This window comes from Hevea brasiliensis, chromosome 18 (assembly GCF_030052815.1).
Source record: "Hevea brasiliensis isolate MT/VB/25A 57/8 chromosome 18, ASM3005281v1, whole genome shotgun sequence".
Lineage (NCBI taxonomy): Eukaryota > Viridiplantae > Streptophyta > Magnoliopsida > Malpighiales > Euphorbiaceae > Hevea > Hevea brasiliensis.
Window position 1 is genome coordinate 45711848 of NC_079510.1, and position 22764 is coordinate 45734611.

At 32.6% G+C, this 22764-nt stretch overlaps 2 protein-coding genes across 7 annotated transcripts; one reads left to right on the forward strand and one right to left on the reverse strand.

Moving 5' to 3' along the window:
• Positions 1-1834: 1834 nt before the first annotated feature.
• LOC110669011 (tobamovirus multiplication protein 1) lies at positions 1835-16657 on the forward strand. 6 transcript variants are annotated; one of them, XM_021830457.2, is made up of 13 exons: positions 1835-2199; positions 3787-3837; positions 4634-4667; positions 5070-5156; positions 5246-5297; positions 12305-12482; positions 12621-12716; positions 13329-13389; positions 14132-14196; positions 14416-14490; positions 14567-14654; positions 15045-15211; positions 16113-16657. In XM_021830457.2, exons 1-13 carry the CDS (start codon positions 2092-2094, stop codon positions 16146-16148), a joined length of 1098 nt encoding a protein of 365 aa, XP_021686149.2. In that variant the 5' UTR covers positions 1835-2091; the 3' UTR covers positions 16149-16657. The 6 variants fall into 6 exon arrangements, with proteins under 6 accessions (XP_021686149.2, XP_021686152.2, XP_021686151.2 ...); XM_021830460.2 differs by having other exon boundaries at positions 16126-16657; XM_021830459.2 differs by having other exon boundaries at positions 16179-16657.
• Positions 16658-16722: 65 nt separating this feature from the next.
• LOC110669012 (mitochondrial ATP-independent inner membrane protease subunit 1a-like) lies at positions 16723-19675 on the reverse strand. The gene is made up of 4 exons (XM_021830463.2): positions 19513-19675; positions 19197-19421; positions 18714-18824; positions 16723-18262 (listed from the first exon to the last, which is right to left on the reverse strand). The coding sequence occupies exons 2-3, from the start codon at positions 19404-19406 to the stop codon at positions 18726-18728; spliced, it is 309 nt and encodes a 102-aa protein (XP_021686155.2). The 5' UTR covers positions 19407-19421; positions 19513-19675; the 3' UTR covers positions 16723-18262; positions 18714-18725.
• Between the last annotated feature and the right edge of the window lie 3089 nt (positions 19676-22764).

A 22764-nucleotide genomic window follows, 5' to 3' on the forward strand; every position in this document is an offset into this window, starting at 1 on the left:
TTTAGCTAGAGTCTAGGGTAATTTTTAATATTGGAATATAGAGGAAATATGGTGAGTAGAGTGAGAGAATTGAGGTAAATGAAGAAAAATGGGAGAGTGCTTCAATGGAGGGATACGGCAAGCTGAAACAAATGAAGAAGAAAACTGAATTTTTGTCCATTTTTTCCCTTTTTAATTGTTTTAATGTGTGCTTGTCAAATTTCAATTGGTGGAAAAATTTAATTGCATCATGCTTACTTAAGCATGATGACACATTTAAGCATTTACTTTCATTTTTCTTTTTCTTTCTTTTTTACCCATTTTTAATTTAATTTTTAGCAATATTTATTCACATTTTATGTTATATAATTTATTTACTTAATTGGACAAGTCGGCTAAAAATCACCTCTGAAGGCGAAAATGACCAAAATGCCCTCCGTTTAGCTTAACGGGCCAAAATTATCTGTACCGATTGAAAAAATTTTCTAAATATTTTCTTGGCATTCTAATGCCATAGGAATCTCAATGACCCTTCTCTGGAGTCTCAAAAATTATTTTATGAATTTTTCCCCGGGTCTAGGGCTCCTAGTTGCTAGAACCGCAACTTCCCACTAGATTACCCATCGCTAGGGCACCGGCTCATTTAACTTGGTTGTATTTTATTTCTAAAATTTTTTCTAAATTTTTCTTTTTAATATTTGAGTTAATTATAGTTCCTCACTTTAGTTTAAATATTTTTTCGGACGTTCTAGCTGTCTGGACCGACACTGGTCACCGGAACAGTAGAATGTACAAAGTTGCTACAGGGAGGGTGTTACATCTTAGTTGTAGGATTAGGATTATAGAATTACAAAATTAAGTAAAATTACTTTTAAAATAGGATTAAAATTTTAATTTAATTAGTTAATTTTTTTATTAAGCAATATCAATATTTAAGGATATTTAAGACAACAGGTAAATATAATTAAAAGTTAAAAATTAAAATTTTGCCTTGCACAATAAATTGTTGATAGAACTTTATTTTTAATGCTACAATTACTTGAAGAAAAAAGTGAAAAATAACATAAAAATTGTTTAATCATTTTCAAATTTTTATGAGTAAAATATTTTAAATTTAATTTTTAAATAAATTTTAATACCATTTAATCAATATATTTAATGATATACTTTTCTTAATAATAATTTTAACAATAATATTAAATAAAGTCATAATAAAATTATATTTTATTTTAATTTATTGAATCGGTTAAAATAAAAGTTCCAATATAATAAGCAAACACATGAAAAGCAACAAATGGATAAAAATATTTTTTAATAAAGCATTAAAATAGTTTTTTCCAACAAGTGGGACAACAATAATACAAATTGGCTAGGTCAAATGGTAAACTTGTGCCATCATGTGACAAAATTAGGGATAAACAAAACTTAATTAGACAACATCACTATTTGATTGAATAAAATAATAGTATTAATAAATTAATAAATGAACTTAATTATAAAATTTGGTTAATTTTTATTAAAATAAATTTTTATTAAAATTTATAAAAAAAAATTATATAATAATATTGCCCATTAATGAAAGTTCAAGAGTCAAAGGAGCAAGAGAGGTCAAAAAGGCAGCAGATGGAATCTCCCTTCTTTCTCAATGGTTGATGGGTGGTGGTCACGCTCCTGTGACTTAGCGATCAGACAAAGCACCCGTATCTTTTTTTTCCACAATCATATCCCCCTTAAATTACTTTTTTACCCTCCAAATTTTAATTTCATTACCATATTTACCACCCACAAACAATTAGAAAAAAAAGGAAGCCCTTTTATAAAATTAAAAATAATATTTTTATTAATAAACAGGAGAACCTGAGCATCCCTTCTCTGCTCTCTCTCTCTCTCTCTCTCTCTCTCTGGAAGCAAAGAAAGAAGAATCCTAAGATGGGAAAAGCATAAAATCAGCAACAAACAGATCTTCCATGAAAGATACCTTAAAAAAGATTGCGTTTTCAGTCCGTACACTTCAAAGGAGCGAATACACACAAAAGCATTGTTTTAGCTCACCCTACTCTCTCTCTCTCCTCTTTTCTAGAGAGGGAAAGTCCACGAGAGAGAGACGGGGAGATGTTGGAAGTGAGAGAAGGGTCTTGTTGTTTTCCACGAGAGGTGCTTGGTGTGAATGTGGGTCTTGCTTGTGTTGATGGCATTATTGCGATTCTTGCATTCTCTCAGGTTGATTTCTCTTTGCCTTTTTCCTTGGTTTTGGGCTTCAAAACAGTGTTTTTTTTTTTTTTTTTTTTTGCTGCCCATGGTTTTGTTTTCTTCTTTTGTTTTATTCTTGAATTTTTGTTAGCTTTGTTGATCGTTTGGGATCATGGGTTGTGCTGAAAACATGATAAATGTAGGTATTAGGGCGTGTTTTAACGATATCATTTGCGAGTTGGTGTGTGTATTCTGCTTTTTTTATTTTTATTTTGCTTGATAGATTGAAAATTTTGAAGTCAGTTTTTTTTCTGTTTGTTGATTTTGTGGAAGGGGAATTTGCTATTTGATGAACTGGTAATTCGATTCTAATGTTTGATAAAATAGAAGGTTATCATGTTCTGTTTAAAGTTTTATCTACTTCCATTAGAGAATGATATATTTACCTTTTAAGCAGTATGGAGATGTTCATAGGATAACTAAATGCACCTTGGCTTATAGGAAATATTGATGTCAGACCAACCGTTTAGTCTATAATTGTCAAATTGTGTTTTTGTAGTGGATGTTAATTATAGATCAATCAACATTGTTATACACGTGGTTATTTAGAGCTTTACACAGCTAATTTAATTCACATTTTTTCCCATGCAAAAGGAATGAGAAGCATAGGATGGAAAGTTTATGCAAGTACTTTGGATTGAATGTTATGGGATGAATCTTATATTTCCGCACTAGTAATTTCTGACTAAAAACTAGGTATAAGAGGCAACAATTTTTGTACTTTACGAAGTCTGAATATCAATTCTCAGAAGCTGAAGAATATTTCATTATGGCAAAATGAGAGTCAGCTATTACATCTGAAACTGAAGGAAAAAAAAAAGAAGAAGAAGAAGAAGAAAGAAACTAAAGATCCTAAGCTATGTACCAAATGGTCATATACCACAAGTGGATATTGATCATTGATTAGAAAGCTTGATCCTGTGACTGTCAAGCTCTCTTCTCACTACTTATGTTGGTTGAAAGGGCTAAATTCATTGCTACTCTCTGTAGTTTGTTCTTTTGAGCTTCCTAAGCCAAGCACGAGTTCATTGTTTACATCATAAGAACTTGATCAAAGTGGACAAAAATTTCAACCAATTTGCAAACTTTTACTCAGTTATAGTTTAATTCAATCATGCCTGATCATGCCAATGGTTGGTATGGTGGAAGATGCTATAGCTTTATGTATTAGCTTAGGTCCAAGGATTTAAGGTGTGATTTTGACATAACCATCATGTCCTGAGATGCATGAAGCTGTTCTAAATCATGATATCTTAAAGATCGAATATTTATTGAGGTCATGCATTTTTTTCTGCTTTCTACTATATGTTGATTTTGTATTTAAGGCCTCAATATTATCTCTCTTTATCAAAATACCCATTTATCCTTGCATATATTTAAATATATGGCTGCATTTTTTTTTTACGGGGGGGGGGGGTGGGGGGGTGTGGGGTGGGGTGGAAGAGAAATGGGGAGGCCAGATGAAGAAAAAAAAATTGCCTTTCATAGTTCCTATTTGTAATTTTTTTTTTTTAATTGAGATGACTATTAATTGTCTCTCTACCCATTTTTTTCCAGCTAATAAGGATTCATACTAGGAATTCACGACTTGGTTGGACTCGACAGAAAGTAAGTTAATCATTGCTTACCTTTCTACCCATTTCTAGACTTATTCTTCATTTGAGCTTAAACTAATTGATTGGTTAGCTAGATTAATCCACTGTTGTCAGACTAGCTGGTTGAATTGGGGACTTGTGCCTTGATCCAGTCTGAATGAGTTGTCTGACAACTTAAAGCAGACACCAGGTGAATCTATCTGAATTGATTGTAAAAATTTCCTTAAATAACCAATGCTGCTAACATTTGCGGAAATCAAATTATACACAAGTAATAGTTTATATTTAAATAGCTTTCCATTGGAATTCTTCTTGAGATGCTTCAGTTTGTGTATTATATGTATGGTTATGGTGTATATGTCTTACGTGCAGATTTAATACTCTATATTGAAAGTTTAATATAAATCAACTTTCATTGAACTTTGTTATTTCTATATTAATTGTTGTTGTAGTGATAAAATTAAAGAAAAGAAAACTGTGTTGCTACTTTATTTGGTCTCAACTTTCATCACAAAGCAGTTCCTATTATTTCCTCAGAACCTCTGATAAAAATGTCATGTCAATTGTTGCAGTGGTGGTTAAATCAAAAACTGGGAAAATGTTGGCAATTTAGCAAACATGGGCTTTCATAGTGCAGAGTGAGAGAGAGGGGGTTGGGAGTGAGGCATCAATCTCGTAAATGTCTCTCATTTGGATTGGCTTATTTAAATTAAGTTAACCAAGTATTTTATGATGTTTGATTTTGGGTGTGAAATATTTTTCCTTTTAGCATGAAGGCATGGTCTTGATAAAATTATTTCAAATTACAGGTGTTTCATCTATTGATTGGCTCGTCTAATACAGGTAAATTTTTATCATGGTATTGCCATAATTCCCTTTATGATGCACTGATAATGTTTATAGTCACCAGCTTTGGTACTTGCAATAAGCCTCTGGCTGTTTAATGATTGGTCACTTTATTTTACTTATTTTTCTGTGTTTAATAATATCTGTATGCTTTAACCATGAAGCAAGATGGTCTATGCTTTCCTTTTCTTTGCATTAATTACTAATTGCTTTAAGATTTTCTTGTTTTTTCAATTATATGCTCCATATTATCTATGATGAACACCTAAAGTTCTTACCTTTTCATCCATACATTATTATAGAATCAGCATACATCCACAAGTTTGTATGCACATATGTGTGCGTTTTTTTTCATGTATCTTTGTTTCAAAATGATTTACTCAGTTCAAAAATTTTCAGGTTACTTCTTCTTTTTCCTCATTACTATAATCGCTGTATGTAAGAGATGGCAATGCTGGTCACATTCTTGTGGCTTTATCTTCATGGGTATGCTTCTTGTTTCAAATAGTAACTAGATTCACACATTGTGGGCTAAGTGAAAGTATCTGAGTTTCGTTTTTTTTTTTTTTTTTCAGCCTTACCGAAAATTCTGTCTTTTGCGGCATTTCTTCTACTTTTATCCTTCTGGTATGTTTTCAACTTTGTTATTAACTTCCATTCTCATATCTAAGATAATGAGCGAGGAACAAAATGTTTGTAAATGTTCTTTTGTGCCCTAGGTGCAATATCTAGTTTGATGGTTTAAGATTTTATTTGGGATTCGCATCCATCTTCTCTTGATAGTTTATCAAAATGAAGAGGAACATCTATTGATCTCAATGAGAATTTTCTACTGATTTTATCTTCTTTCTATGTCCTTGGCTAGAGATTTTGCATTAACTCTGTGATTAAGCTGAATTAGAATTGTTGCATGGATACTTTGTGGTAAAGAAATTATCTTTTTATTAAGTTTATGAGAGATTTGAACCAGGCATGCTGAGTAAATGTTATTTTTCTCTTGTTATTCCCATGAAACAATATAATAGCCAATCAGGATGCATCAAAGTCATTTTCCAATTGTATATGGTTTTGGCAACAACAATTATAGCATCTGAGCTCAAATAGTGTTGTAATTAAGAGCAAAACAACTACCTGAAGCAAGCAAATAATCAAGTTTTAGAAGAAAAATATGGCTCTTGTTTATTTAAATTTTTTAGATGGAATCATGCTTTCGTGATCTTGTCTCATGATTTTAGGTTATGTTTGGTAGAGTGTAATATAATGTAATATAATCAATTATGTAATGGAATTAAAATTGTTATGTAATGTATAATTGTTATTACATTGCTATGTTTAGTTGCAAAATAAAAATAAAAGTAATGTAATATAATGATAATTTTTGTTTTAATATTTAATTTATTTAAAGCTTTAATAAAAAGTGATTAGTAATGGCTGCAATAATTGGTGGTCGAGTGACAGTGATAGCTAAGTGGTAATCGTGGTGGTGGTAGTAATAGTGATGGCTAAGTGATGGTGTAATGGTGGTGGCGATAGTGGTGGTGGATACAATAGTGGTGACTGGGTGAGTGGTGATGGTCAGTGTTATCAAGGCGAAAGGCGATACTAAGGCGATAGAGTATTCCATGGCCTTAGGCGAGAGGCGAGAGGCGAGGCGAGGGCCTTTTTGAAGCAAGGCGCCATAACCTTAATTGTTTAAATTATATATATATATATATATATATATATATACTTTTAAATAGTTGATAAGTAAAAAAAATATTAAAAAGAAAAAAAAATATGATTTACACTATGTTTATATCTAAAATAAGAGAAATTGAAAATAGTGCATACCTGTATTTCCAGCGTAAGTATAAGATACAAATGAAAGTATGAGACTGTAAAATTAAAATATATAGCATAAGTAAAAGCACACATAATAATAAGAGATGTTAAAAAAAAAATAGTTCATACCTGAATTTTCAGCAGATGTATATGATAAAAGTGACACTATAAAATTATACATAATAAATAAAAAATTAGAAATAAGTCATAAGTCACATAATAGAAGATATAAATTATAGAAGTTCAGACTTTAATACATAAAAATAAGTTGTAAGTTATAATAAACAAAATGCAATAAGTACATAAAAAACTTATAACTAAAACTACTCATCATCAAGATTTCCAAAATCATCAAGATTTCCAAAATCATCTTCATTTTCAACAACGGCCATCACAAATTCTTCCTCCTCTTCATCATCATCAACTTGCGAAGAGGATGCACCTCTCATTGCACGAGGCCTTCGAAATGATGGAGTTTCAACTGGTGGTGTTGATCTTGCAGCCGATCTCGATTCATAATGAGATTCAGAAACTCCAGCTGCTCTACCAACATCACCCCAGGTCAATACGTCATTCATGAAAACAAGAGAATCATCATCATCATCCCCATCACCTTTTTCTAATTCACCAAGCAACCATTCATTACTCTCATCAATATTTGCCAAATCAATAGGTGTTGTGATATCCCCAAAAGTGTGTCGGCGTAGCAACGCTCTATTGTACTTCACATATACCAAATTGTCCAAGCGTTCTTGAAATAGCCGATTTCTTTTCTTATTATGAAGCTGTCATTTATTTTACAGTAACAAATAAGTTAAACTTCAAACTCAAAAGGCTCAAGATAAAATTACAAATTAAGAAATTTATATATATATATTACTTATATGCTCAAATACACTCCAATTTCTTTCACAACCACTTGCACTGCATGTGAGACTCAGAACCTTTACAGCAAACTTTTGTAGGTTTGGAGTTGAAGAACCATATGTTTTCCACCAAGCAGCTATTAAAATATAAAACCAATGATTGTTAAATTCATGATATAAATTAATAAATGAGCAAAATGAAAAATTAATAAGAATTAAATTAATAACCTGGAGATTTGATTGTTCCTCCTCTAATAGTAGAAGGAAAACCTAAGGTCCCTTTTGTTGCCTTGTATTTCTCAATTTCATCAAGAATCATATCAACTTTTGCTGAATTTTTTTCCATTTTATGAATGCATGAAAGCAATCCTGTATTGACCTCTTCATCAGATTCAATTCTCATCTTATTTGGATAAAAAAATTCAGGATTCAAAAAGTATCCAGTATCATGCAAAGGACGATGCAATTGAAGTGACCATCTCGCATCAATAATCTCAAAAATGCTCTTGTATTTCTCTTCATTGCCATTGAGTGAGTTGGCAATGGCTTCTTTAGCTCTATCCATGGCTTCATAAATATATCCCATAGATGGTTTTTTTTCATTATCAACAAGTCGAAGCACACGAACAAGAGGACCGGAAACCTTAAGAGCATAAACAACATGATTCCAGAAGGCAGGACTCAAAACCGTCCTTTCACACTTTTTGCCTTTCACCTCTTTAGCTCATTTACTAGTTGTCCAACTTTCCGAAGTAAACATTTTTCTAATGTTGGCTTTCTGAAGATGAATCCTTCCCAGTGTAATAAAAGCAGTAGCAAATCTAGTTTGCCCTGGCCTTAGCAATTCTACTCCATTAGTAAACTTCCGCAACATATTTAGAACTCCTGAAGAGCCATATGTGAAACCAGTAAGCTCAACAGCTTTGCGGAATGTTTCTTTGAAAACACGGATCTTAAAGATATCCTCCAACATCAAATCTATACAATGAGCTGTACATGGAGTCCAGTATAGATGAGAAAAATTTGCTTCCAATATTCTCCCTGTCATAAACAAGTAGAAAAATTCATTCCATTAATAATAAAAATAAAATGATATTTTTTTTAGTAATATAAAAAATTAAATAAAAATTTTACTGCAACATTATTTGATGCATTATCTCAGAATAACTTGAACTACTTTTTTAGGACCAATTTCCATCAATTCTTTCTCAATCAAACTAGCCAACAATGCCGTTGTCTTTGATTCATCACTTGCATCAACTGATTTAATAAATACACTTCCCTTTGGACTATTAGCCAAGAAATTAATCAAGGTTCTCCCTTTTCTATCCGTCCATCCATCACACATCAATGTACATCCATAATTTTCCCATTCTTCTTTATGAGACTCGAGAAGATCATTTATGATTTGCACTTCTTTGTTAAGTAACCGAACTCTAACCTCATGAAAACTTGGAGGTTTCATTTCTTTCCCATAATTTCCAATTGCTCGAATCATTTCCCCAAAGCTATCATAATTCAGAGCATTAAAAGCTATTCCCACATCATACATCTATCGTGCTATGGCAACACAAGCACGCTCCCTTAACTCCTTTTTAGCTGGACTATTTTCATCAATGGTAGTTTGCCTCATATTTTTTCCCAAAACAGCAGGTCTAGGGGAAAAATAACAGTCAATAGGCCCTCTACTACTTTGTGGTGGTAAAACTTTTGGTTTTTTAAAAGCACTAGTACCTGTAACTTTCAGTACATGCCTTCTTCTTTCATTGCCAATTTCTTGCATCAACTCTTCCTCTTCCTCATTTTCATCTAATCCCAGTACTTCAACATCATCAAATTCAGGTGGTCTTTCCATATTCATAATTGATTTTTGCTCTCTTTTTTTAGCAATGAATTCCTGCATTTGATTCCTTACATTTTCTGGACATTTTGGACACCGAATTACATTTTTGTAACCTCCAGCAAGATGTTGCTTGATTCTATTAATTCCTCCTTTATAAACTTTCATACAGTACATGCATTGAAGATCATTGGTATTGTTTTCACTAACTTGAATTACATGTGCCCATCCTGGGTCCGTTCTTCTACTACTAGCAGAAGATCCAGATGTATTATTCTTATCACCCATTTATAATCTAACAAAAAAATTAACAAGAATAAAAAATAAATTAATTAACAACAAATTAACAATATCCGATATAAATTAAATAAGTAATTAACAAGAATAATAAGTAAAAAGTAAAACAGTAAACTAATTAACAACAAATTAACAATGCCCATATAAATTAAACAATTAATTAATAAGAACAAAAAGTAAAATCATCAAATTAATAATAAATTAATAATACCATATAAAATAAACAACTAATGTCTAATTAACTAACAAGACAAAAGTAAAACTAATTAATCTAACAACTAATTAACAATAATAAGAAGTAAAAAGTAAACTAATTAACAACAAAGTAATAATGTCCATATAAATTACACAATTACTTACTAAGAACAAAAAGAAAAATAATCAAATTAACAATAAATTAATAATACCCATATAAAATAAACATTTAATATCTAATTAACAAGAAAAAAGTAAAATTAATCAAATTAAAACTAATTAACAATAATAACAAGTAAAAGGTAAACTAATTAATAATAAATTAACAATACCCATATAAATTAAACAATTAATTAACAATAATAAGAAGATAAAAAATTAAATTAACAATAAATTAATAATACCTATATAAAATAAATAAATAATTAATAAATAATGTCTAATTAACAAGGTAAAAAGTAAAACTAATCAAATTAACAAGAATAACAAATAAAAATTAAACTAAATACCAACAAATCAACAATACCCATATTAATTAATCAACTAATTAAACAAGAATACAAATTAAAATAATCAATTTACCAATACCCATAAAATTTAAATAATTAATTAACAAAAATAAAATAATTAAATTAACAAATAAATAATTAATTAATAATAACTAATTAATTAAAAGGAGGAGAAGGAAAAAAAAATAATAAAAAGGGACTGCTGAAAGAAGGAGAGGAGAGAAAAAAAATAAAATAAAATAAAAAACAGAGCAGCAGGAAAGGGACAAGGAAAGGGACGTGAGATCAACAGAGGAGAGCAGCAGTAGAGAAAAGTGGAGAGGGAGAGAAAAAAAAAAAAAAAAGGGACGTGAGAGAGATTGAAGCAGCGGCAAGCAGCGCAGGAAAGAAAAAAAAAAAAGATCTGAGAGAGAGATCGAACAGAGGTGGAGACTGGAGAGGGAGAAAAAAAAAAGAAAGGGACGTAAGAGAGAGAGAGATCGAAGCGGGAGTAGAAGAAAGAAGAAGAAGAAGAGAGAGAGAGAGAGAGAGAGAGAGAGCGAGCGTACCTGTTGTCGTTATGAAGTCGAGGTTGAGCCGTTGAGGAGAAAAGCGTTCGTGAGGTTGAGGAGAAAAGTGTCTCTGCACTGCATCAGGTAAGCAGATAGGTTTATTGACTTTTTAATTTAAAAAAAAAAAAAAAAAACACTTACCCTTGCTGTGAAGAGGCGTCGCCTCTCGCCTGCATCGCCTCTCGCCTCTCCGGCCGGAGGCGTCGCCTCCTGCAAGTCGAGCCAGGCGTTCCAGTCGAGGCGACAGAGCCTCGCCTCGCCTCGCCTGGGCGCCTCGCTCGCCTTTGATAACACTGGTGATGGTGGTGGTGGTAAGGTAGGGGTAGTGATGGTGGTGATAACAATGTGGAGGTGGCTGTGGTGGTAATGGCTAGGTGACGGCGGCTGCAGTAATGACTAAGTGGTGGTGATGGTGGTTAAGTGGTAGTGGTAGTGGTAGTGATAGTGGTAGTGTTAAGAATAAATAAAATTAAATTGAAATAAGTAATTATGATTACGTCCATACTTGTGTGTAATGATTATTATATTATTTTTAGTGTAATTGATTATATTATGTAATTGTTTTTCCATTACATTAATTTTTTTGTGTTACCAAACTCAACTCAACTTAACTTAACTAAGCCTTTATCCCAATAATTTGGGGTCGGCTATATAGATTCTTTTTTTCCATTCTAAACGATTTTTGATTAAATCCTCGGAAATGTGTAATGCTTCTAGGTCATGTTGTACTACTCTCCTTCATTTTGTGTTACCAAAAAACGTAATTAAATATACAATGTAATTACATATATATTACAATTTTAATTACTTTATATCAAACTTGACCTTAGTGTTTAAGTGATTATAGAGTTATTCTTGTCAAACTCTCAAGAAATTGTGTCAATTAGTGAATTGGGTTGTGCTGTATTTGATATGAGTCCAACAAAGAATTCTAGAGATAAATGAACTTGGAAGCCAAGCTTTTGTAGTCTGAATAATGGCCGGCAAGACTTTGAAGTGGCTTAATGAGAAAATCTGGTTTTTTTTCCCCCTTCTGTTAGGTTGTTGATTGGCCCCTTGTGCTTATGGATTGGTGGAAATTGTAGAAATTCATGTTTAACAGCTTTTTAGCCTTTGTTTGAATCTATATCCATGCTTCAAATATTGATAGTCCTAGCTTCCAGGTTTCGTAATAGGGTTGCATCAAAAGATTATAATATAGCCATACAAATTGAATTTATTTATGATGGGTACCGCATGTCGCATGTGTCTTAAATTAGTAATTTCCATTTCATAGAAGTTAACTGACAATGTTTATGATTTGGATGCTGTGGTCTAGAGATGTTGGACTGGATTCTCAACCTTGATGGATGTAGTGTTGTTAATGTCTAAATTTCTTTAGTGGGGCTGAAGTGCTTATTTTCATAATTCAAGATTTATTCTTCTGCAATTTTGTTATTTTTTCTTTTAACTAATGTTATTGTTTCCAAAAATGCTATATTTTTATTTAGATTAAAAATCTGTTTTCTCTTCATAAATTATACTCTTTAAGTTTCTATGGGCAAATGCTTTCTAGGGTTGACCTTCGCCATCAGGCAGATGATGATGAGGATTATGAAGAGGAAGGCTTCAGTTTTCATGAAGCTTTGCTGGAAATGACATTAGATGATCCATCAGCTCATGCAGACAGTCTACGAATATGTTTACCTTTCCGGTCAATTCGTGTTGGAAGCCGTCAAAAAATTGTGATTTGGGTATGGATATGATGAAAAGTTTCCTCCTGTTTCTCCTCATCTTACGAATAACTATTTCGGTGCATTACTTTTAGTGTTCATATAATCATATGTTTCATGAATACTCACAAAACTATAAACTCTCTTCTTTGTCACCAGGTCACTGCTCTAGTATTTGTTTTGATGGTGGCGTTTGCTTTGCTAATGTGGATTGGGATGGGAAGTGATTTTATCAATTCATTATCATTGGCCACAGTATGGACATTTATAACTTGACATTTTTCTCATTCATATTGTGGAATAAGGCTTTTAAATTGTTTCTTCATTTATTTGGTTGACATTGCTTTATTAGATATTGTTGGTATGCTAGTTTTATAAACAGACACGGCCATGAACATTCTACAATATGGTTCCGGTGATGTTAGTCATGAGCAATTCCTGTAGGTCCGCTTGGCATATTCCATTAGAAGATTTTATTTTCTTTGTGGGAGACAGAACTGGAATTTTTCTTGTAATATACTGTAATTTTTTTTTGATATCTGGCAATTAGGATTTTAGCTTCAGAGAGAGGTAAAAACACTTGTTTCGCATGAAATACTATTAATTTCCAGTTTAGCTTGCATAAAGGTCATCTTTAGTCGCAGTAGAGCAAAATACTGGTCTATTACAAAGTATTTGCTTTAATGCAATACATGTTAACCCAATTCTTGGGATATAATAGCTTATTCCAGACCTGTTACTGTAATGAAGCAGTTTATAGTAGGATGTGAAACTTTGAGTTGAATGACAGTTTATTGGTTATTATTTTTAGTGAATGACAAATGGATTTTTATGATGTATGTAACGACTGTAATCTCATACATGCAGGTATATGTAGTTTTTTTTGCTATAGCATTGCTATTATTGGGAGGAGCATTAGCATGTTATGGTAAGCAACTATATTTTTATATTATCATGTTTAGATGGGATGATCTGGAAATTATCTTCTTGCAAGCTAAATGAGCTCCTCTGCTATGAGCAACAATTTGCATGAAATCTGAAACATGAATGATATATTGACGGTGATGTAAGAAAGCTACTTGGATTCAGAAAATGATGTATCACAATTGTATCATATTTATTATGTTGTCAAATTTTGGAATCTCTTAAAATTAAGTGACCTGTCTTTTAATGCTGGCTAGAAAAAAAATTCACAGGTATCTGTCTACTGTGACTTCAATAGAAAATTGACATATGCCTGTCATCTTTTTTTTCAGATGTGAAGTAGTACTTATTTCTTTTCTGGATAAATCATGTACAGCAGAAAGAACCTGTTATCTTTGTTAGGACTCTTGCTTCAGATTTATGGGGAGCTAAATATGAAAGAGATAATTTGTGAGCCCACTATGAAGGATTTGTAGTTGAACCTCTCTAATTGGCATCTGGTTGCTTGCTGGACAGTATAGTGCAGACATACAGTGCACGGTTAAAATTGGCTAATTGTAGTGCTTAGGGTTGAATGGGGTATATGCTCTTTTTTTTTTTTTTTTTTAACTGCCACCAATTGGTGTTGGCAAGAAAAATTGGGTTCTCAACTATACGAATGGTTGAACTTTTGTGCACATGTAAGTCTGCTTTATCTTATGTTATCCTTAAAGAGTTCTTTATCTTTGGCTGTGTTTCATGTTTAGGAATTCTAATATGCTCAAAATTGCGAAGGGTTAGATCTGAGAGAGCTGCATCAGAAATGTGGAAGGTATTAAGTCTGTAGCTCCTTTTTTCTTTAAAGATGGATGTATCCATTATGGTATCAAATCGTGAAGTATTATTTGGCCTGTGTCTGTTGTGTATATGGTGGAGATTAATTTTATGTATCTCTGGAATCTGGGTCAAGTGTCATTCTAGTTTATGACCTTTTTTTTAAAAAAGAAAACATAATTTTGTGATGATTTCTGAAAGGATGCTGCACGTGCAGGTTGCAGGTATGGCTGCTGTCTCTATTATATGTTTCACTCCAAGTGCTTTTGTTGCTCTTTTTACTCACATTCCAGTATGTACTTTTCCGTTAACCATATGTTCTTTGCTTGCATTTCCAAGCACTAAAATTCTCAAACTTAACTGTGTAGTTGCAATTGCAGGTCCTTTATCACTGCCAGAAACTTGACTATAATGGTCTTGATACTTCTCTTTTACTGATTTTATATTATTTTATAGGTACTGGGTGTAACTTTTCCCTATTTTAAAATTTCTTAAGATGGTCTGTTTCATTTTGAATTTTAGGAACTTAAAATAATAAATAAGGAGACAAGGCTTGTTATTAATTTTTTTCTGACTTGGGCTTTGGAATTCAGTTTCATCATAATATATATATATATATATATATATATATATATATATATATATATATATATATATATATATTTTATTTCTCATTTTGAATTGGAAAATTGTTTGAATGCAAATATTATTGCATTTGGAGAAATTATCCTAGCCAGTTTGGGATTAAGGCTTAGTTGCCATTGTTGTAGGAGAAATTTCACTCGGAGTTCTGTATGCCTATTGTTCAGATCCTGCTTTAAGATTTTTTTTTTTTCATTGTTTTAGGTTCCTCAGTACCCTCGGCATTTATGCTATGGATCATGAGAGAATTACCACATGCTGTAGTGCCTAATGTACATGAAGAATCAAGAACAATTGCTTACATCCCTGATAGTTCAGCAGTAGTTCATAATCCTCAGCGTTGGACTACTTCAACAAGCTTGCAAAATCAGGTTCATTTCTTATTTTCTTGTAGTTCATGTCCATATTCATATTTGTTTTACTGACTATTATATCCCCGAGCCTAGCATTATACGTAGAATCTCTCTGTCTTTGTCTCTCTCTCTCTCTCTCTCTCTCTCTCTCTCTCTCTCGCTCGGAGAGGACATTAAATTCTTAAAGCAATACCTGCTTCTTGAATAGCCTGGGCTTGGTCTCCATGCAGTTTATGGCTTGGATGCAAATTTTTCATTAAATATAGCAACACCCTGTTTGAATTCATAAAACTATACTTACAGTAAGTTGATCACCAAAGAAAATTCTTGTTCAATATAAATTAACCCTGTTTTGGTCCAAAATGAAAATTTCCAGTGCCAGTCATCTGGATAAGTTTTTGTGTTCTGCATTGACATACAGGCATTGTTGCTTGATGTTGTTATGTGCAGGGAATCCCAACTTTACAAAGATGCCAGCAGTGTTGTTTGATGTTGTGTGTTGCTGATGTTCCTCGAGTAACGAGTTATTTTGTTGGAAAACAAACAATTGTTAGGGTAGTCTAGTCTATGGTACTGTACTGAACCAGAAAGCTCTCTTCCTGGGGAAACACATTACTCGTTAAAAAAAAAATACAATAAAATATTCTAAAAAATGAAGCATTTAAATATTCTTTCTGCTGGAAACTAGTGGCTAAAACTAGTTTATCCTTCGCAAACTTATAGCCCTCTAATTTAACGCGTTCTTTGCTATTTTGTGTTTGTCTTCATTTTCAGATATAATCAAGAAAGATGTCTTTGCTTCTCTCTGTCTCTCTCTCTCACTCATTTAATTTGTTGTCTACTTGGATTTGTGCTTCTGTAGTTGATTAAACCTAGTTACATGCTTCTGAACTAAAATATTTTGTCTTGTTTGATGGAGGGTGGTCATTCAGATGACTGTATAGGACAGAGATAAGGGATAGTGACTTCAGCTTTGTAAGTGCAGATATCAAGAGGCAGCCCTATATAATTGCATTCACCATGACCCAGTGAATTTTTTCTAGTCTGCCTGCTTAATCTGAAGGATGCTGGAATTGCTAAACCATTGTGACAAAGAAGACTTGGACTTGGAGTAGTCCTAAAGAAGCTGCCGCTCTGCATCCATGACGCAGAAAACAGAGTACAGCCGTAAGGTTGCTGTTGTGATGTTAGAAATTCAGGGCATGTATATACCAACAGGTGCTAAATAGGGAATATCTCCCCTTCATTTCTTCTTTCACGAAAACTTCATTGATGCATCTACCAACATAGCATGTTCATACATGATTTTGAATCTCTTGCTGATAGGAAGCGACCATGTGGTTTTTTTCCTTTTTGTGCCTTCTGTGAACTTAGTTGACATCCAACTGCTCATTTTTCTTTGAGCTGAATTTTTGTGATATAGTAATTTTCAAGTTATTTCGAAGTTACGTGCTTCGAAACCTATTCCAGGCTTGAGTTTTGAAAACCGAGGAACCAGCCAGTATAGCTGCACTGATAAACCAACACTGATATTGATACCGTGGTGGATGTATGGATGATCTACAGCCAATAGTCCAACATAAAGTTGTAAAAGAAAACCTTACCAATATGCTTTCCGTGAAATAAGCCCATTTGGAAATAATGAGTTTTTGAGAACAGTTGATCATATAATGCATGACCACACTGGGAATACTGTAGTCCAGCATATCATTAATTTTACTGCTTAATCCTGAAGTGCTGTAGGGCCAACTTTCCTTGTGGATACTACTGGTGGATAGAAATCTATCCATCAATGTGTACAAGTTGGTCCAACTTGAATTTGGATAGAGGCAGCTGGGAATACTACGAGCATGTTTATTATCCAAGCCTGTGCTATTAGTGTATTTTTACAAAGACCAAAAAACCCTATAAATTACAAAGGTTTACGGACCAAAATGCCTCTTAAAATACAACCGCTGCATCGGAAAAACAACAGTTAACTGTCTGCCTTAATTGATGTCTCATGATATGCCTGCCTACTTGGTTCTTTTTAGGATCAGCAAAGCAGCAGAATTCGATCCCAAACCTTGTTTCAAAGATCTCAGTCACAGTACCTATAATAACCTCTTATTAGATGTTCAGAGATCTTATGTGACATAGGATGTCTAGAAAGGCATACGTAAATTATTTGTAGGCCAAATACATCATAATCAGTAAGTTCTTTTTGAAAAATACAGTAGTATAGGACACAAAAACATACCAGTTAACAGTTCTAGTGGATGAATACACCATTTGGGTCAATCAAGAAGCCAGCTCTCTTGCTATAAGGTTAGCTATGAAGGTTACCAACAAACAGATGCATTCTGGACCAGCTATCTTTTACATGCATATTCAGTATTCACCATTAAAAATTTATTAGCAACTTTTTTTTTTTTTTTGGTAAAGCCCTCAATTTAATTTCTATCTAAATCCATAAAAAATGTTCTTGGTTAAAGTGGTCAACAACATACTCGTGGTTTTTTTCCCCTTTTAGTTCCTGAAACAAATGCAAAAGCATTGTACATTTAATGGATGTATAGTTTACATGAGAATGAATGTAGTTCATAATGTTGCATTCAACCCAACTCTGAAAGGAAGTTAGATTCAAGAAATATAGTCTACAGATTTGAAACAAAGTATAGGCTATGGGGAATTTCCTGCAGCACCCTCCACTGGAACTGAGGGGGGAGGCATGAAGTATCAAAAAAACACTTGCTTCCACAATTTGGGCAAAGCTTTTGACGAGCAAATATTGGTGCAAAAGCCATTCATTAGATAAGGTTCAAGTACAAGTGTTAGTGTATGACTGTCCATGCATTGACTTATTTATGTCCAAATTTTGGATTCAAGATACTTCAATTCCTACTGACTAATAAGCCAAGCTCAATAATATTCCATTAAGAATAATAGTAGCAGTTGCTTCAGACAATCAAATCAAGCATATAGAACAGAAGCGGCAATCAACATGTATCAAAAAAAAATTCATCTTACAAATTCATTCATTTATTTTGCTCTTTGTCCCAAAGGTCGAAAATCTTTTGGTGGCCATACCTGGAAACAAATTGAGTAAAGACAAAAGAAATGTAATTAAAAGAAAACATAGCAATAAAGCATGAAGATGAGTTTTCTGCCAAAAAAAAAAAAAACTATGAAATTAGAAGAGGAAAAAATATTCATTATTGTTAATTCCAAAAGAGAGTTACTTGGTTCTATTGCAATCACAATTAACAGATAACAATTTGTCTGTTCTTAATAGAACGCGCAAACCAGCAGCCATCCTGCTCATGAAGTCAACATGAACTTCAGAGCTTGATAATCATAATGATTTTTGCCTTGACAAAAGATTCTGCATAACCGTGGATAGCTTTCCCTCATTCTACCCTATTTCCAGGTATCATATTTGACAACATTCTTCATTATTTTCAAATTATTAACAAAATTTCCCAATGACAAATGAAATAAAATTTCCTATAAAATTAAACTCAAGAAACACTAGGCTTACCCTCCAAAATATTTATGCTTGAAGAAGGCCATAAGGAAATGCCCCAAACTTTCTTGAGTCATTCGAATCATGTATGTTATCTCCCTCTATCCAAATATGCCCCTTAGGAACCTAAAATAGAAAGAGAAATAACAATAAGCAAATTTCAAGAACACCCAAAGCAAAATAAACATAATATCCAGCAAAATATCTAATAAATAGTAAAAAAAAAAAAAAAAGAAAAAAGAAAAGAGCAAGGATAATATTAAACACAAGCCAAGTGAAGCACAATCTCTAACACCCATGAAAAAAAAATTACAAAATAAAGCACAAGCTGAAGCCAGATACTGACCATTAGCAAAGTAAAGCAGAATCAATAAAACCAATAAAGTAAACAGCCAAACAATAACAAAGAGTAAAATATCAAGCATTAGCAAAACGAAGCAGAACACACAAAGCCCATGAAAGAAAAGGATGAAAATTTGCGAAATTTATTACACATACCACAATAGTATCGCTTTCATCGCTGTTCTTGGGGTCAACAACATAGGTGACGCTATCACCTTCCATGCCCATCACGCGCTTGGTCACTACCTTTCTAGGATTGACAGGGGACTGCACAAGAACGATATCACCTGGAGCCACCTTGCCAATCCGAGGCGAGATCCTCTCAGCGAGGACGAGGTCACCGGTGAGGTTGAGAGTCGGAAGCATGCTGGGGCCGTAGGTCTGCAATGCAGCAGATGACATTTATTCTTGCAGTGGAATTTTAATGGAATGCATAAATGTAGGATAAATATATTGACAAAAGAAAAATTACTTGCAAGAGCAGCAGTGCAGAGATACTTGTTGGTGAGATGAAGGAAGCAGAGTAATTTGGCTACCAAAAATGATTGATTCGGTGCTTCTATGGCGATGTTCTTCCATTGCTTTAGATTTCTGCGGATCATTTCTCTTACGGCGAGGGTGACTATAACTGTGACGTACAGTAGCTGGAAAAATTTTGCAAGGAAGCTTGTGCGTGTGGTTGGTTCTATAAGGCGCGCAGTTGGTCGGTTCAATTTCGAACCGAATCAAACTGAAAAAGCAAAAACCAAAATCCAACAAAACAGAACCCGACCGATTTCTTCTGGTTCACAAACTGCTCCACCCAGTAGTCAACAAAGGCTGGATAGCAAAGAGTCAGAACGTTAGACACGCCGTAATGTCGATCATGCACGGCTTAATTCTGATTAGGATGACAATGAGTAAGAAATGTGCAGCACTCTCGATTCGATTCAATTCGATTAAATCTAAATATATAATTTTACCATAATGTTTATAAATTTTTATATATTATATTATAAAAAAATAAAATTTTTAAATATTTTATAGAATTATTAAATTTTTAAAATATAAATTATTAATAAAAATTTTTTATATAAATTATTAATTAAAATATTTAAAATTAAATAAAATTAATTATTTTTTAAATAATAATAATCAAATTTATGAAGAATTTTAATAACTAAAGATAAATTTTAATTGAATTTTAAATAAATTTAAATAATAAAAATATTAATCAAGGTATAGTAATTTTTTTTACTGTTTCCTTAATCGTTGCAATGAATTAAGAGATTATATGACATCATCGTTGACAGTGTTGCCCTATTTACAAGGAGGCAAAAAGGAACCGACAAAGAGGAGGAACCAAGGAAGGGAATGGCTGAACGTGTTGTCGGGAAATGAGGAAAATCGGTGTCGCAATTTAAAAGAGAGTAAAATTAGTTTGATTTAATTCGATTTTTTTTATTAAATTAATTAATTAATTAATTAATTAAATTAAATAAAAAATAAATTTAAAAAAATTAAAATAGAAACTAAATCAATAAAATAAACAGCCAAACCCTAAAACTGAATTAAATTAGTTGAATTTGATTTTTTTGATTAAAATAAAACTTTGTTCACCTCTATTTGTATTTACTATATAATATTAATCTCTAAAATAAATTAGAAAGGAGCTATCACATATCCATTTCTTTAACCATAAAGACGTATAAAATGACACTTAAATTGTACCAAGCGGCAAACTTCTAATATATTAAACAAAATAAACTTTAATAATAATAATTAATATGCATATTTATATTATTAATGTCACGACCCAACTTATGAGCCGGACTGGCACTAGGATTTGTGCCTGCATAAAGCTCCCAAAACTCGTAGTAAGCCTTATTGTTCTCAAATTCATGACCAGGCCCACAATTTAGGCTCAATATGCATATAAAATAATTTAAATTAAACTGTTATAATTTTATTTCGGGTCAACTTAACCCAGTAATTATCAGAAACTAAAATTAGGGAGCCCAGCTCGACCCTGTTATGTCATTTACAAACTATTTAAAACTCATAAAAAATTTTCATTTGTTAATACAAAACTTAAATTAATGCAGTTCCTGATAGGATTAATTCTACTACTAGTACATGCGGAGTTCTAAATTACAAATTTAGATAATAATGATAATACAGTTAAGTAATTTTTTTTCCATAACCTGCGAGGAAATGAATAGGTTATTCTGAAAAAGGTCTCCTCCTGTAGCCTGAAAAAATAGGTGAACAAGAGTAAGCGTTCGACTCAGAGAGTAAAATATCAATTTTAACCATAATCTCTATAGCTATCTAAAGCTAATGCACCTTGTGGAGTGAAATGCAACATCATCATAATTTTCATATTATAACAGCAAAAAGACAATTTGGAGCACTCACACACCCAACACTGTCAAATAATACATATATAGGAGCTGATCCCCTATACAGCCCTCTTAATCCAACCTCTGCCAGCGAGTGTCTCTCAAGCCGTGTCTACTCCAAAGGACTGGGTCCCAGCGAGTGTCTCTCAAGCCGTGTCTACCCGTCTTGTCCATATCCAATATCATACCACACGCACGCCACGCATACACACTGCTCTAAATTACTACAAACAATATTCATGGCACTTCAACAATTATGAATGCAATATAAAATGTGCCTAGTGTTTAACTACATAGATACATATTTATAAGTGATGCATGGGCATACTTGAATATATAATAATATCGAAATTATAATTAAAATTAATATTTTACTCACAAACTTGAATCGAGGTCACTGCGGCGGCTGGGCGGAGGAGGAAGGTTGTCCCAGCTTACCTGACAATTTCATTGCAATTATTTAATATATTTGACTCAATACAAGTTTAGAAAAGACCAAAGATACCCTAAGTTGTGCTGAAAATCCGACAGAGTCTCCCCTATACCTATGACCTACCCAACTTGCAAAATGGTTCAAATAATATTTCTAAACTCAACCCATATCTCATCATCATTATATGGCCCCTCCTGGGCCCTCTAAACTAAGTAATAATCACAACATCAGATAACTCAATTATAAGACTTCAAAACTAATATTTTTCAAAAACTATCCAAACTAACTTTAAAAATTCTATAAACCTGCCCCGCGGTCCTTAACAATATTATAAGGCAAATGCAATAGGAATCGTAATTTTTTTATCATCCATGAATATTTTATAAATTTTATTCTAACCCAGTACAATGCAAAAATTGAGTAATATAGAGTTCGAGTTTACCTATATCAAATCTAACAACTGGAACGCTTCCAGAACGTCTGAAAACGGTGGGATAGCCTATAATCTTGACCCGGTTCTGAAATAATTCCAGCAGCTTATCTGCTCGGACCAAAATTATAGATCTGGGTGACGATCGAATTTCCACGAAATGAAAGTATATACGTGAAATCCACAATACTAGGGTTAGAATAAAATATATATATATATATATATATATATATATATATATATATATATATATATATATATATATTATTTAAAAATTAGGGATGTTACATTCTTCCCCCCTTATAGAAAATTCGTCCTTGAATTTTACACAAGGCAGAACAATGATACATAGTTGCATATCAAACTTATGAGTACTTGCTACGCATATCCCGCTCTAACTTTCAAGTGCATTCCTCCATAGATTAACTCCTCCACAGGATTAACCATAGGGATTTGCCTTGACCAAAGTTGTCTCATCTG

What these genes read in the sequence shown, in the direction of transcription:
- LOC110669011 (XM_021830453.2), top strand. Translation starts at nt 2,092, where the DNA reads ATGTTGGAAGTGAGAGAAGGGTCTTGTTGTTTTCCACGAGAGGTGCTT. An exon ending in AGGAGCATTAGCATGTTATG is followed by an intron (nt 13,390 to 14,131) that starts GTAAGCAACTAT and finishes TTTCATGTTTAG; the next exon opens with GAATTCTAATATGCTCAAAA. An exon ending in GATTTTATATTATTTTATAG is followed by an intron (nt 14,655 to 15,044) that starts GTACTGGGTGTA and finishes TCATTGTTTTAG; the next exon opens with GTTCCTCAGTACCCTCGGCA.
- LOC110669012 (XM_021830463.2), bottom strand. Translation starts at nt 19,406, where the DNA reads ATGCTTCCGACTCTCAACCTCACCGGTGACCTCGTCCTCGCTGAGAGG. An exon ending in ATGAAAGCGATACTATTGTG is followed by an intron (nt 18,825 to 19,196) that starts GTATGTGTAATA and finishes TTTCTATTTTAG; the next exon opens with GTTCCTAAGGGGCATATTTG.